The sequence below is a fragment of the Musca autumnalis genome, unplaced genomic scaffold (assembly GCF_047663935.1).
Source record: "Musca autumnalis isolate F117 unplaced genomic scaffold, ASM4766393v1 scaffold_4, whole genome shotgun sequence".
Classification (NCBI taxonomy): domain Eukaryota; kingdom Metazoa; phylum Arthropoda; class Insecta; order Diptera; family Muscidae; genus Musca; species Musca autumnalis.
Genome location: NW_027411977.1, coordinates 88,055,986 through 88,073,097, shown reverse-complemented (window position 1 = coordinate 88,073,097; position 17,112 = coordinate 88,055,986). Strand labels below are relative to the sequence as shown.

General features: G+C 36.2%; 1 protein-coding gene across 7 annotated transcripts in view; it reads right to left on the bottom strand.

Moving 5' to 3' along the window:
• The window catches only part of Dab (DAB adaptor protein), a 43,338-nt gene extending 33,117 nt beyond the window's left edge, over positions 1-10,221 (bottom strand). For 2 of the 7 annotated variants that reach the window (XM_073985200.1, XM_073985203.1), the window contains exons 1-2: positions 9,462-10,221; positions 8,522-8,759 (exon numbers count right to left, since the gene is read on the bottom strand). In XM_073985200.1, the coding sequence (XP_073841301.1) occupies positions 8,522-8,558 (37 nt within the window). In that variant the 5' untranslated portion in view covers positions 8,559-8,759; positions 9,462-10,221. Of the gene's footprint in view, positions 1-8,521; positions 8,760-9,143 lie in introns of all 7 variants that reach the window. The other 5 variants (XM_073985198.1, XM_073985199.1, XM_073985202.1 and 2 more) reach the window with 5 other exon arrangements.
• Between the last annotated feature and the right edge of the window lie 6,891 nt (positions 10,222-17,112).

The following is a 17,112-nucleotide window of genomic DNA, read 5'->3' as shown; positions in this document are numbered from 1 at the left end:
GCATATGCATGAATTACAACAACTAAAAAATTTACAAAAACAACATTGTTGTTATTGAGAATTAAGGCTATTAAGGTTTAGTTCGCATCGATTTGAAATTTCTACCATAGATAGATCTTGATCTTGCATGTGTGTACGGCTGTTATCATATCTCAGAGCCGTCAAAGTAAAGGCCAGAACAGAATCAATCGTCGCTTGCTTTGCTTGCTTCCCAAATGTCAAATTATAAAGGAATACCAGAGCCTCCTAAAGGGGAACGCAGGCGGATTTGCAAAGAGGCTATGGCATTCCTTTATAATTTGACATTTGGGGAAGCAAGCAAAGCAAGCGACGATTGATTCTGTTCTGGCCTTAACACCGACGTTTTTTATAGTGACAGTGGAATTAGTGATAGTTTAAGCCGCCTTTGTTATCAACGGATCTATGAAATTCAGTTTGTCGACTATTTATTTGCCAAGATGGACAAGTGTACATTAGGGATATAACTTTTTGCACTTTTTTCCAAATATCAAAAATACCACCACATAGCCGTGTAGAGCATGAAAAACTATTATGAAATACGGTGTCAATTTTTCTCTTCCGCGAAAAAAAGTTTCCGCACCAAATGCATTGAAGTTCTGTGATGCATTTTGTAATTTTATCTGTCATAATAACATATTTGCTTTTCATTAAAATTTTTATTTTTTTGTAATCTAATTTAAAATCATTATCAAAGCGTTCTGGACCAATTTGTTCTAAAATCGCGCCATTTCGGACCATATTAGGATTTTTTGACACCATTGTAATTTTTGGTTTTTCTTTATAAACTCGTGAATTTTATGTTTATATATTTTTAAACTATCGGACAAGAGAATATGGAGTCATTTGCAACTAATTCGCGAAAGTTACAGGCTTTTTTGTTGACTTTGCCTGTGAGAATTGTATTTTTTTTCTATATTTATTCAAACAAAGCAAATTTAAAATTATAAGTAGAAAAAGCATCAAAAGGGTTTTAGTAATCAAAGTTGGTGCGGAGACTTTTTTCACCGAATCGATCTTAGAAACGCGTTTTCATTATTAGGACAAAATTCCCCACATGGTACTGGTGTTGTATTTTTGTAGAAAACGCATACGAATCTCACAAGCAAATTCAACAAAAACAGCCTGTAACTTCCGCGAATTCGTTGCAAATGACCCCATATTCCCTTGTCCGATAGGTTAAAAAATATAAACATAAAATTCACGAGTTTATAAAGAAAAACCAAAAATTGCAATCGTGTCAAAAAATCCTAATATGGTCCGAAATGGCGCAATTTGAGAACAAATTGGTCCAGAACGCTTTGATAATGATTTTAAATTAGATTACAAAAAAATAAAAATTTTAATGAAAAGCAAATATGTTGTTATGACGGATAAAATTAAAAAATGCATTACAGAACATCAATGCATTTGGTGCGGAAACTTTTTTCGCGATAGAGAAAAATTGACACCGTATTTCATAATAGTTTTTCATGCTCTACACGGCTATGTGGTAGTATTTTTTTGGTTATAGCCCTAGTGTACATAAGTTAAATCATATTTTTGGTCTGTTCCTTTACTTTTGAAAATGGTAAAACCGGCAAAAGTAGTAAAAGTTGTAAATTGCTCCCATATGAATTGTATTGTATCTGAAGTAAAGGAACGCTTTTCGAGTAAAAAGTGGTAAAACTTGAAGATTCTTGCACGTAAAGCAACAGAGTTTATCTGTCAAATTCATTGTTATTGTGAATTCATAGTATGAAAACGTAAACAAAAATTATGACAGATTGAAGTATTTTCAATCAAAATAGGCTTGTTGTTGTAGTTTCTGCTTCACCTTATTAATTGCATCATGGGTGACAGAAAAGATTTTTAAGAACCATTTATAAGCAGCAAAATTTGAAGGAAGGTGTTCCATTCGATGACGTGATTTCATGGCACCTTTTGCGTTGGTTCAAAGGAAGTCCTGAAAGATCCGATCTTTTCATTAGCATTTAAACCAGGGACGCGCTGTCTTTGCAAAGAAGTATAGTGAGGGCGCCCACTGAGTTGTTTTTGCATTTGCTTCTCTCTCTCACGTACAGTGTGGTTGTTGTTTTTTTTCACCCATGCATACACATATGCTGAAGTATTGATGGTAATATTATGGGCGACGCTGATTTAAACCCATGCTAAGGAAGTCGTGAAAGATCCGATCTTTTCATCACCATTTGAAACTATTCCATCAATCCAATAGAGATGAATTTTGTATTTTTATTTATACACATTTTTCTAAATATATAGTGCTTGGTTTACATTTACGAAATCCACTCGATTTCAACTGTCAATTCCTTTGCGTATACGTCAAATGAAAACTCATCCGAAATCCATTGGATTTCATTTGACGTTTAAGCAATGGAGTTGACAGTTGAAATCGAGAGGATTTCGATAATGCTAAGTTTACATTTACGAAATCCACTCGATTTCAACTGTCAATTCCATAGCTCAAACGATTTTAATCTTTTCTACAAAAACTACTGAACCGATTTTCCTTAAATTGTCAGGGAATGTACAAGGATGGATCCCAATGAAAATAGGCTACATATTTTATTGAATTTCGGAGGAGGCGGGGAACATCCCCTATACCGTATTTTTTAAAAATGCTATATCTTTGTCAATAAAAACAAGTAAAAAAGTGTCAGTCGGCTTTGCCCATAGATATATGTATACCCTCAGCCAATGTGAAGTGAAACTTTCACCTACGGACAGATCAAATGTATTTAAGGTCCCTTCAGGTCCTTTTTGGACATTTGAACTTGCCGACAAAAATGTGAATTAGGAATTAACTGCACTAAGTCACAAATGTTGTGGGGGAGGTGCCCTTAGGAAGGACCGATATGGGCCATTTTAGAAGTTAAACTAAATTTTGACAAAATATTAGGATATCCAAAGTTTGGACCAAATTTGTTGCCCCATTCAAGTGATATTGTCCTAGCATTTTAGTGACATTTTTTAAGTATTGGGGAGAAGTACCGGAAGTTGTGGACCGGTATTGCCCCATGAAACTAAGTTTGGATATGATATGACGAAGACCAGATGTTGGACCAAATCGGTTGAACAGTTCGAGAGTGCTCTCCCACCACCACATATGGTGACATAGGGGTTTTTACACCTTTCGGGCTGTTTTCCCAAGAAATATGGACTTGCCCCTGAAAAAACTTTTACCGTCGTAATAGAGGTGGCGAATGCAAATCGCATCAACAAAAATCGAGAGCAGGTCTTAAATTGAACTTTTCCGAAATTTTGAGTGAGAGGTACCAGAAAGAGTAGACAAATATAGTCCATATTCGAACCTGAATTATATCTGGTAGATATATTAGGATGTGCAAAGTATTGATTACATCGGTCACTCGCTTCAAGAGTTATCATGCGCACAATTTTTCCGAACATTTTTGAACTCTTGTGGGGGAGGTACCTGAAGGAGTGGATCGATATGGCTTATCTTCGAATTTAAACTATTGTTACGAATGTAACTGATAGGTTTAAGTTAATTTAGTTTAATTTCCGTTAATTTAAAAATTTGAATTGTAACGTAACGTTTTATTACGCAGTTATTTTATTTAAGCAACAACAACTACCATGTAGAACTCTCTTCATCATTCTAGTCGTTACATTACCTTTTGTTAATGTTCTTTTGTTTGTTTTGCCAAAATCATGTAATTATCGTTTAGTTTGTTACTTCTTTTCTTGCATTTATTTGTTGTTGTAATTACGTCATTGATCATCCCCCATGTATGTGAGTCTGGTTGTTCGCACTAAGGCGGCCATCAGACCATCTGCTTTTTCACATGTATGAATCAGCTGTTCTGTATATTAGTATACCCAAAGTGACAACATACATATGAAAAAGCAGATGGTCTGATGGCCGCCTTAGTGCGAATGTACGTCTGTGTGTTCGTTGTACATATTCGAGGAGTTGCCAGACATTTTCTAGAGGACTCTCGAACAGGGAGACTTTGGGATATAAATACAGGGGAACTGGCAATGACGAGTTGAGTTGTGTTTTAAGCGTTGAACTGAACAGATCGATTAAAGAATAGCTGCGTGCTAATTAGAGACTTGCTGTGTGCTTAGTAATTAAAGTCGGTTCCGAATAAGTGTAATAAAGTAAATAAAGCATTGTAGAAACGTAATCTAAAACGAACCCTGTTTTATTTGGTACAAATCGTACTGGGGAATAAAACAACGTCTACACGGAGATTAGTTAAATCTAATTCCGTAACACTATGTTTGGACAAAATATTAAGAAAGCCAAATTTTTGACCGAATCGGCAGATCCGTTCGAGTTATCTTGCGCTCCAACCACTACACACGGCGTCATAGGGGCTTTTTGCATCTTTCATGCTATTTTCTCAGGAGGTATGTATTAGATTTTAAGAAAAAAATGTCTATACGTCGGTTCAAGAATCAAAGGCAGAATGAATAAAACTTATTGAAAAATTTTTCAAATACAAATGTTCAGTTTCAAATGTTACTTTGATTTGTAAAAATATTTTGTTGACAAACCGTAAATTCAAACAAGTATATCTAACGTCCCCTCTCAAAAAAATAAATCCTTAACTAAAAACTTAAACTTAGATGAAACCAAAGGTTTGGTTAAGAAATCAGCTCGCTGTTGATCTGTTGAACAATACAATAAATCAATTTACACTATCATAAATTCCTTATGTGATGATACTTAACATCAAAAGCTTCGTTCCCGTACTTTTTAATCGTAAAACTCGTAAAAGAGAGAACTGCAAAAAATTTGTTCTCACACACAAGTTTTTTGAAATAGTTCGGGAACGGAAAAATGGAAAATACGTCAAAAAAAAACTGGAACAAATGTCAAAGTCGGCGTATCAGCCAATCAGACGCCGGCAACCATGTTACTATTTTTTTACTCGCCCAAATTTATCGTGTAAAAAGTTTTTAAAGAGAGTGTCATTCAGCGCCATTTTTGTTTAAAGAGAAGTGAACATTTTACAACTTTTTTGTGTACGGGAACGCTTTTTCGAGTAAAATGTGTAAAAGTCGTAAAAATTGTAAAAACTTTTTAGTTCTGGAACACAGCTAATATGTTTTGTTCTTGAACTAAACTTTGGTGATTTTATAATCCTTATACAACTTTGGTTGTCTTCATACATAGGTATTGGATATGTGATTGTTATTGACATATCTTGTAGTAATTGCTTTATCCATAATATTTCTTGTGCTGCATACGAAGCCGCTATAAACTCACCTTCTGTAGATGATAGCGCAATTGTTGACTGCTTCTTTGAAGACCAAGAAATTGCGTTGTCACCCAGCAAAATTAGATAACCACTTGTTGATTTTCGATTCTCATGATCTCCGCCCAATTTGAGTCCGAGTAGCATTTGATTTCAAGATCCGAATCCGATTTGATTACTAATTTACTTTGTGTTGATGCCTTCAAATATCTAACGACCTTCTTAGCAGCTTGCCAATCACATTTTCTTTGCGTTTCAATTCTTCGACATAAAATAGAAACGGCTGCGGCTAGGTCTGGTCTTGTAGTGATTGATAGATGAAGAAGCATTCCTAAAATTGATCGGTATCTATCATTACTTGGTAAAAGGTTATCTTCGTGTATAATCTTGGGAAATTATGGATCCATTGGAATTTGCGAACATTTGCCTTCTTCTAATTTCGTCTCAATTGCCAGTTTTGATATCTTCTCATTTTGGTGAAATAGAAAATCTCCTCGAGAATTGCGAATAATTTGAATGCCCAAATAAGATGATGCATTTCCCAAATTTTTAATTTCAAAATACGCATTACGCTGTTTATAAATCTTATCCACAATCAAGTTCTTCTTTGCACAAATTAGTAGATCATTTACATAACCTAGAAGATAAATAAATCCGCTGTCCACCTTCTTGGTATATAAACAAGTGTCAGCTTTTCCCTTTTCGAAGTTGTCGCTCTTTATTTGAAATACCTATTTACATCCTATTGATTTCTTCCCTTCGGGTAGTTCTGTTGAATCTCAGGTGTTATTACGTTCCAAGCTGCTCATTTCTTCCTTAACAGCATACATTTCGACTTGAGTTTGGGAGTGTTTGCAATTCTTCCCAAGAATTTGGAGCATTTTCGATTTCAACTACTGCGCTTTTGACAAGTTGCTTATAATTCAGAGGGGTCTTTTCTTTTAATCTTTCAGATCGACGAATTTCTGTGTCATTTTCCTCGACTTCAGCATCAAAGTTAATGACAGGTTGCTCAATAGCGATCAACTCATCCTTTTCTGTGTTGCTCTCATTAAGGCCTGGAAATTGCATTGGAATCGATTGTTCAGTTGGACTATCCTTCATATCAAATTCTTTAAATTTCACATACTTACTTATGGTAATTTCATTGCTTCCTTTTTTCAAAATTCGGTATCCCTTCGCTGTTTTTGACATAACAAAAATAAAAGAATAAAGAAGGCTGAGCAAATTTCGAACTGGGTTGTCCTTTTCTTTTTTATTCTTTTATCAGAAGCAAGCAAGGTAAGGCGGCCATCAGACCATCTGCTTTTTCACATGTATGTTGTCACTTTGGGTATACTAATATACAGAACAGCTGATTTCATACATGTGAAAAAGCAGATGGTCTGATGGCGGCCTAAGCAGGCAAGGCAGCTTATGTTCCCAGGCCTTAACAGTATGGACTTGCCCCTGATGGAACTTGTACCGTCGTATGGGGGGCAGTGAATACAAGTCGTTGCAACAAAAATCAAAGTGATTCGAGAGCAGGTCCTAATCTGAACTTATCCGAAATTTTGTGTGTGGAACCCCACCTAAGTCTCGTGGAAATTTCACGATGTGCAAAGTATGGATCAAATCGGTTACTTCCTTAAAGAGTTATCGTGCGCCCAAATTTTCCGAAATTTTGGGCAAAATATTATGAATGCCCAATTTTGGACCAAAACGGTTGATCCATTCGAGAGTTATCGTGCGCTCCATCCAGACAGACGGACGGACATTGCTAAATCAACTCCAAATTGTCTGAAACGGATTTCGTCCAACCATACTTGGGGTCTAAAACCATTATTTCGATGAGGCCCTCGTTAGCATACATAAATGCTGAGGGTATAATAAAATGTTCGTTGTTCATTGCATCACTTGACCGAATAGGATATTTTTTTAAATGTTCGTCATAGCCCAACTTATACTTGGTTTACATTTACGAAATCCACTCGATGTCAACTGTCAATTCCAATGATTAAGCGGTAAATGAAATCCAATGGATTTTAGATGAGATTTCATTTGACGTTTAAGCAATGGAATTGACAGTTGAAATCGAGTGGATTTCGTAAATGTAAACCAAGCATTAGGATTTTATGGATGGGGTACCTTCCCCACGCCTTTCTCTTAAACGCTATATGTATATGCCAAACTTGTGATTATATCGGATACAGCATTAATTTTGGATGGCAATAGGGTTGTGTCTCCGACCCAAGGTACATATCGTCACCATAAATGCCGGAAGACGTCGAGGAGGAGCAAAAAACGTTATAAAATGAAAACGGTGTTATAAAATATCGAAAATTTTTAGTATCGTATTTTAAGACATAGAAGAAATGTATTTCTGGAAAAAAAAATTAAATGTTGTTTTTCAGAATTTCAGAAGCTGTGTGGATTACGTCTTTTGGCATTGTATTTTTCCGAAATGCCAAAAGACGTAACCCACAATTTATTGAGTGTACATGTAAAGAAACTAGTATAAATGAAAAATTATAATCAAATTATTACTGAAGGTAGAAACACAATGAAATACGCCGCTTCTTTCACGCTCAGTTTCATGTAAAAGATTAAAGGCCAAGTACTCCCTAATTTAAGTGAATTAGACAGCATTTGAATTAGGTTGTACTTGGCCTTTAATCTTTTACATGAAACTAAGCGTGAAAGAAGCGGCGTTTTTCATTCTGTTCACACCTTGACTTATGCTTGGTTTACAATTACGAAACCCACTCGATTTCAACTGTCAAATCCATAGGTTAAACGTCAAATGAAATCCAGATGAGATTTCATTTGACGTTTGAACTATGGAAGTGACAGTTGAAATCGAGTGGATTTCGTAAATGTAAACATAGCATTATTGGCCTACCCGGTTAATGGGTACTTTACACGATATGTTTTTTACATATGAGTTGTCACTTCTCCCATACAAAATATATATGCAAAGTGACAGCTCATATGTAAAAAACATATCGTGTAAAGTACCCATAAACGAACTTTAAACTAACAATCTAATTCAAATGTGATTCTGAAAACTTTTTATTAGGTCGAACTTGGTCGTTAGTCTTTTATCAGATATGATTTCAACAAGAATGCTATGCAAAACCCGAGTAAAAAATAGTAGCTTTTTGCAGGTTCTGGAACAGAACAACTTTTAACTTGCAAAGTTATCGAAGTGATATATGGTCGACATATGTTTCTTATTGGTTTAACATAAAGTATGACACTAATGATCAAATATACAATTTAATTTTTATACTTACATTTGCAGGGGCTTGTTTTCTTTCTTAGGGTTTGCATATTTTTGAAAAATTGCTTGACATCCGGTCGCTGCAACGTTTAGAACGTTAACTCTCTTTTAAAACGAATTCACAAAACAGCTGTGAGAGTAATTTCGAATTTCTTATATCCGCCTCTATCTTTCTCTTCCTGTTTCACTGTAGCAATTATGAACTTGGCTTCACTCCCACACACACATAAACTTATCCTTCACTTGGTGATCTATTGCGAAAAAAAAACACACATGAATCAGATAAAATCTTAGGTCATATGAAAACCCAAATGTAAACATTCCGTTAGAATAGCCGCATTCGCTTGAATGATGATAACACAAAAAGATAAATAGTAAACAAATATCACTTGAATGTCAGCGGAATAAAACACAAAAACAAGCAGGGAGAGCGAAACGCGATGAGATTATGTCAATCAGTTTAGGTCTGTTGTGGGGGTGATAGAGTTATGTGGGGGATGATGGCGATGAATAACAACGCTGTTTACAATGGCGACCGAGGGAATAACTACCCACCCTTGTGGGGGTTAACGTCAATGATATCACGAAAAAAGGTAACGAAGTAAATCGATTACATTTTAACTAAAAAAACTTACGTTCGATTGTTGTTATTTTGGATAAATATTGTTTTTGTGGTTTTCTGTTTTATTTATAATTTTTCGTTTTGTTTGGTCGATGAGGTTTTATTTTATTTTTTGTTCTTCTTGTAAACAATTTATACAATTAACCACTGGACAGAAGCAGGGAGAGAAAGAGAGCGGGGGTAGTGATTGTTGGTTTTGGTTAATGTTGGGTTATATATTTGTGCTACTTTTTCCGTTTGTTTTTATTCCTTTAAGAAAGGGGGTGGTTGATTGCTACTGAATCAATGAAATTGACAAACTCACAAAATATATAAATTGTTACACACTCACTGACTAGCTGGATAGATGGAGGAGGCTATAATGTGCCTTCCATATATAGTATGTATGTAGATATTTTCAATTCACCGGCTTTCATACAATTTACGCACACCGAAGGAAGAATACAGCAAGTTTTATCGATTTTTCGCTTTCGTTCAATTTGAAAACAACAACGAATTACGTCTGGTGGGTATTTCTAATTGGAATCTTTTCTAATTATATGTATTGGAAATTTTGTTTAATTTTCTGCATGTTAGGTTTTATGCATTTTTTTCTTATATGAATTTTGTTTGAGAAAAACAAAACTATGATTATTTGTCACAATTAGACGGAAGTGATTTTAAAACATTTGTATTATAAATTTTATACGCGCATACATCATATATTTCAACAAAAAGTAATATTACTTAATATTTTTCTTCTATAAATCCCATTCTTCATATCATTTCGATTACTTCACAAAATCGCTAACGACGAAAAATTTTTTGTGTATAACATGGAGTAGATTTCTTCCTTAAACTTCCTTTCCGTTTAGTAGTTATTCACGGGTTCTTTTACAATCTTTTCAAATTTGGTAAACAATTTTCTGTACTTTCAAACTTTTTGGATTTTGTCTTCAATATTAAACCGTTTTCTTTGATTTTTAATTTATTATATGAACGAGTCATCCGCCCTTAAGATATTGAAAATCATTGAAAATTCGATTATGTCAAAGGATTCCCGTTTGTGATATCCTTTTCGTCTGAAAGCAATTTGACAGTTTGATGATTGCAAATGAGAACGGAAAAGCAATTCGTTGTTTTCCAGCAAATGTCATTATATCATAGCTTTCATTTGACATACCTAAACAACAGGCGTATAGCGTGCCATTGGGAGATTACGCGCGCAGTTTTATGCTATGCTGCTGACATTGGGGTGGTGTGAATTCAGTAACAAAACTTAGCAAGAAGTAGCCATCCAGGATGCAGTTTGCTCACGAGTATAAAGGCCTATGTACATAAGAAACCTCGCATGTTTGCCTCTGATAAAAGAATAAAAAAGAAAAGGACAACCTGGTTCGAAAATTTGCACGGCTTTCTTTATTCTTTTATTTTTATGACGTCAGAAATGAAAGGCAATCAGGCAAGGCAGCTTATGTACGCAGGCATGGCAGAACTACCAGGTAGTGGTATCACACCAGCTGATCGAATATGAAAAGTCAAACAAATCCCTTTATAAAAAATATTTTTGTTCATGGTACAAAAATACAGGTAAAAGCAAGTCCCAGCTGATTAGGTTCACCCGTAATACTAGTGTCAAATACAATATGAAGTTTATGACGTTGTTCTTTTCGTTAATTGTCAATTAATATTCATATTTTTTACTTTCTGATAAACAAACATTAAACACATATTTTTGAAGTTATAGACTTCACGAGTAATATGTACGTGCGAACTTCGAATAAATAGATCCACAGGATGCAACTTTCGAATAGTTTAACAATCTGTAAGGATGGTGTAAGAGAACAAAAGGCCGTGTAAAATGGTGTGTCAGGCATTGGCTGATACAGGTCAGTGCTATATTTATTTAGGGTCAAGTGGGTATTTATGCACTTAAAAATATCTCATTGCAGACAAGGATCTGATGGAAAACATTATGAATGAAATCTCAATATATTGGATGCACTATACTGTTACGGAATTAGATTTAACTAATCTCCGTGTAGACGTTGTTTTATTCCCCAGTACGATTTGTACCAAATAAAACAGGGTTCGTTTTAGATTACGTTTCTACAATGCTTTATTTACTTTATTACACTTATTCGGAATCGACTTTAATTACTTAGCACACAGCTTGTCTCTAGTTAGCACGCAGCACTTCTTTAACCGATCTGTTCAGTTCAACGCTTAAAACACAACTCAACTCGTCATTGTCAGTTCCCCTGTATTTATATCCCAAAGTCTCCCTGTTCGAGAGTCCTCTAGAAAATGTCTGGCAACTCCTCGAATATGTACAACGAACACACGGACGCACATTCGCACTAAGCGAACAACCAGACTCACATGATCAATGACGTAATTACAACAACAAATAAATGCAAGAAAAGAAGTAACAAACTAAACGATAATTACATGATTTTGGCAAAACAAACAAAAGGTAATAGGCCTGTTCGATAACTTCGCAAGTAAAAAGTATTTGCGAGTTCTTGCAACTACTTGCAAGTTCTGTCAGTTCTCTTATACTGAACAAGTTTGTTATCGAACAGCATTTTGTAAAAGTTGGTACAAATTTGTACAAACTTTTGGGTTATCGTACAGACCTAATGTAACGACTAGAATGATGAAGAGAGTTCTACATGGTAGTTGTTGTTGCTTAAATAAAATAACTGCGTAATAAAACGTTGCGTTACAATTCAAATTTTTAAATTAACGAAAATTAAACTAAATTAACTTAAACCTATCAGTTACATTCGTAACATTGCCTCCCGCTTAAGCCTGTTCGTCCCGAATAGGCACAGTTCCCTCTCTGTGGTATGGGCATTGGTAACACTGCCTCCCGCTTAAGCCTGTTCCTCTTGACTAGACGATCCGTAGTGGTGGCAACCGATTTAGATGTACCCTCTACTGCGTCAGATTTGGACTTCTGCTCTTCTGGACGTTGCTTTCTCTCCAGGAATCTTGACGTTATACCTTCTTTCTTTGTGGTCACCTTCCTAAGTGCCACCTGGTCTTCATCGGACTTGTCCTTCCTTGTTGTACGGCCGCTTTTCGATGGACGTTTCCTCGACGTACATCTTCGCTTTTTCCTCCTCGTTGCGAGATTTTTCCGCTTTCGTACTGGCCATTTTTCGGCGGCTTCCACCTTCAGCGTACGGACATACACAGCGATCTCGCCGGATTCTGCCTTTGGGCGATGTTTGCTTTTCTCGTTGTAGCCCACACTTATCGGTATTTCCACCTTGGACCAAGTCATCACACGGTGCTTTATGTCCAGGTTGATATCGAAGGCAATCATGAAGTCTACACCAAGTATAACTTCGTCCACAATATCGGCCACTATAAAATCGAAATTTACCGATTTCCTACCCATACTCAGCCTTTGGTAGGCCTTTCCATTCACCGTTGTAGTCTCGCCTGTGGCCGTCCGCAACTTGACTCCATTTAACGGCAATATCTTCCCTTTTACCAAATCCGGTCTAATAATGGACTTTGTTGCACCGGTGTCCAATGTCAAGGTACGCAATACACCATTGACGAAGCCTTTAACCGTTAAGTTGTGATTCTTCTGTTGGACTATGGCTATAGAGATTGTGGGACCATCGTTCTCTTCAACTCCCGGCGGCGCCTCGTGATTGGCAGAACAGGTTTTATCTGATTCACCTGATGCCTCTCTTTCCAGATTCTTGGCCACCGGTTGTTCGTCGCTTTTTGAAGGCGGTGAGGGGGATCTGGGCCTTGCTTGCCGCAATCTGCATTCTCGGGCCATGTGTCCAGTTTTCCGACAGTTATAACAAGTCTTTTTCGTTCTAGCAGCCCCTCGTTTCACACGCATTAGTGCATCTTTCAGCAGGTCGACAACGGTCCGGGAATTGTTATCCTCAACTTCCAGCCTCCGCACGTTGTAAGCTTTAGGTTTCACCAGCATCTTCGCGGTTTCTTGGGCCAGGGCAAATGACACGGTTTCCGCAAATGTTCCTATCGGTGCCGCATACGTCGCAAATTTTACTTCTGGATCACGAATACCACTAGCAAATGTCTCAATCTTTATGCGGTCCACCAATGGATGTGTCTCTCCTGGATATGCCAAGTGCGCCAACCGCTCTATATCAGCCGCAAAATCTTGTAAGGTCTCATTTGGCTTCTGGACTCTTCCCCTAAGTTCCATTCGGTAGATCTCTTGCTTGTGTTCACTACCGTATTTACGTTCAAGAGCAGCCATTATATCTCCATAGTTGTTCCTAGAAGCGGCGGGAATACTCTGTAATACGTCAGCAGCATCACCCTTCAATGCCATAAGGAGTGATACCGCCTTGTCGTTGTCGTTCCAAGAGTCTCTAGCAGCCACTGTATCGAACTGTAATTTGAACACATTGAAAGAGGTAGAGCCGTCGAACACTGGAGGCTTAATTTTTAACGCGTTATGGATAGCTCTCACTGGGCCACCTTTGATTTCCAGTTCCGACATTTTCTTTTCTATGCCCAGAATCTTCTCATCTTGAGCCAGAAATTTCTCGTCAACAGACAAAATCTGTTTATCCAACTCTTTAATTTGTACCTCCACGTTTTCTACTCTTTTTTCACTCACCATCGTGATGTTCTCGAGTTTCTCGTTAATTGTTCTAGAATTTACCTCTAATTTCTCTTCCATGCCCTTAGCGATTTTTCTAGAGTTCTCTTCTAACTTTTCCTCTAATTTGTCGTCGAATTTGGCAAATTTTTCCTCCAATTTTCTGGAATATTCTTCACTCTTTCTGGAATTTTCTTTCATTTTAGCATCTAATTTCTCCATCATTTTACTGGAATTTTCTTCAACCATTCTACAATTTTCCGCTTTCATTTCCATCACAAGTCTGGAAGTTTCTTCATTCTTTCTAGACATCTCTTATAACATCTTACTGTTGTCAGATTTCATTTCCAGCATCATCATAGCCAGCATTGATTTCAAATCGTCACCCCTGGCATCTACCGATGAAACTTCCTCAACAGTGGATTCGCCCTTTGCCGGTAACTCGACTTCTTCCTTACCGTCGAACTCATATTCATCGATGTTCATTCCACGGCGCTCGAACTCTTCCAACAAGCGTTTTTGTAGTTCGGCCTTGTTGCCAGTAGAACACAACTCCAACTTACTTAGCTCCTTCTTCAAGTCTTCCACTCGTAGATCCTTAAACTTCATTGTAGGATGATCGTAATCTCACTGCTGACACCAATTGTTACGGAATTAGATTTAACTAATCTCCGTGTAGACGTTGTTTTATTCCCCAGTACGATTTGTACCAAATAAAACAGGGTTCGTTTTAGATTACGTTTCTACAATGCTTTATTTACTTTATTACACTTATTCGGAATCGACTTTAATTACTTAGCACACAGCTTGTCTCTAGTTAGCACGCAGCACTTCTTTAAGTCGATGGTCAGACTAGCACGATTTCAACATGGCGACGTCAAGTTTATAGGCGAGGGGTATGAAGTAGTGAAACCCGTGTACATGGTTTTCTGTGTTTGTTGTGTTGCCTCTTCTTGTTGTTCGTTGCAAGATTTTTTCTTCCATTTTCTTTCATTTTTATTTTCTCAAGCAAACGTTAAGAACAAAGCAAGCATAAAAAGATTTAATAAAAACATTAAATTAATGAAATAGTGAAAATTTAACTATGTATTAATATTAATTTAATTATAAATGTTAATTATTTTGTGCTGTTTTTAGTTTATTTATGTTTGTTTTGTTTTTATTGGTATGAGAAACACAACAAACGCGAATGGTAAAATAAAGAGGACACGAAAAAATCTGAAATTTCACGTTAACGTGTGTGGACACTAACGAAACTTGAAAAGAAATTTTAACGAAATTGGTTTCAAGAAACCTTGCTAGTCTGACCATCGACTAACCGATCTGTTCAGTTCAACGCTTAAAACACAACTCAACTCGTCATTGTCAGTTCCCCTGTATTTATATCCCAAAGTCTCCCTGTTCGAGAGTCCTCTAGAAAATGTCTGGCAACTCCTCGAATATGTACAACGAACACACGGACGCACATTCGCACTAAGTCCCAATTTACATTAGGCGAGTTTACTTGCGGCAATTGTCATTTTGTAGGAGAGAGAGGTGAGGCATATGGTAACCCTTTGCCTCTCAGCACCCTCTCTCACCTACAAACTGACAATTGCCGCAAGTAAACTCGCCTAATGTAAATTGGGACTAAGCGAACAACCAGACTCACATACATGGGGGATGATCAATGACGTAATTACAACAACAAATAAATGCAAGAAAAGAAGTAATAAACTAAACGATAATTACATGATTTTGGCAAAACAAACAAAAGAACATTAACAAAAGGTAATAGGCCTGTTCGATAACTTCGCAAGTAAAAAGTATTTGCGAGTTCTTGCAACTACTTGCAAGTTCTGTCAGTTCTCTTATACTGAACAAGTTTGTTATCGAACAGCATTTTGTAAAAGTTGGTACAAATTTGTACAAACTTTTGGGTTATCGTACAGACCTAATGTAACGACTAGAATGATGAAGAGAGTTCTACATGGTAGTTGTTGTTGCTTAAATAAAATAACTGCGTAATAAAACGTTGCGTTACAATTCAAATTTTTAAATTAAGGGAAATTAAACTAAATTAACTTAAACCTATCAGTTACATTCGTAACAATACGGAATAAGACAATTGCAGAGTATGGTTGAACTTCTATTATGGAACCTCAGTCGTGTTTTTTGGTTATGACGAAGCAGATTTCTTCAAAATATCCCTAGTAGGCCCCTCTTGCTAAGGAAGAATTATCAGAACAGCAGTTTCGTCTCAAGTGTTGCTGTGGTTGGCATCACGAAACCAGTCCTATGTGGTTGTTGTTTTTAGCTACACAAAACGTCGAGCGATGGATTAAACAGAACATAAACCCACGATTTCGTAAATCTGAACTTACTATAAGGCACGTTGAAACTCTCCTTTCGTTACACCTGTAGGATGAAAATAATGAACCCATTTTGCATCTATGGACTTCAGCCAACAATTTTTGGGGATAATGTCCAAACACACTGATTTTATTTAAAACATATGTACATACATAGAACAAAATATATTTTATATATCGAATTGAGATGTTTCATTTGTTTATGCCGTATAAGGGAGTCAGAAATAGAGATGTTTGCTTTTCCTGGCAACATCGGCTGCATTTCCTATTACAGCAGGTATGTACATAGTTTTCTGCCGTACTGCATCACCATCGGCTTTTTTGATTTGTTTCTAGCAGTGATTATTCATTAATATTGATAAATATCATTCTGAATAGTGGATTTCATATTTTCTTCGCATATAATATGTTTGGATTTGGTTCATTGAAAATTGTGATTTAATGTGCCCCATCTGAAATTAACCATGAATTATTAGTAATTCTGGATATATAGATGCAGTGATACTTACCTCTGTCAACATTTTTAAGAAAAGTAACACGCGGAATTATTATTGATGTTAGTTTAAATAGTTTTTAATTCATTTATTAAATTTACATATATTTGTATTTATTTAAAACGATATTTATGAGACTTCAAAGCACATTGACATTTTATATTTTTGTTTACAATTTTCAAAAATGAAGTTGACACTAGTATTACGTACAACAACAAATTTCTATGTGGTTGTTCTATCGATTGTTGTACAACAACACTTGCTTTTACCTGTAATAATTGTACCATGATTTTTGTTGTAATTTCCCCAACAACATAAAAGCCCTGTTCCTTTACGTTCAAGAATCTTCAAGTTTTACAACTTTTTACTCGAAAAGCGTTCCTTTACTTCAGACACAATACAATTCATATGGGAGCAGTTTTCAACTTTTACTACTTTTGCCGGTTTTACCATTTTCAGAAGTAAAGGAACAGACCAAAAGAAAGTTTTGACATAACATATTCAAAATTTTACGATGCCACTACCTGGGTAATTGTGCCATGTACGCAGGCC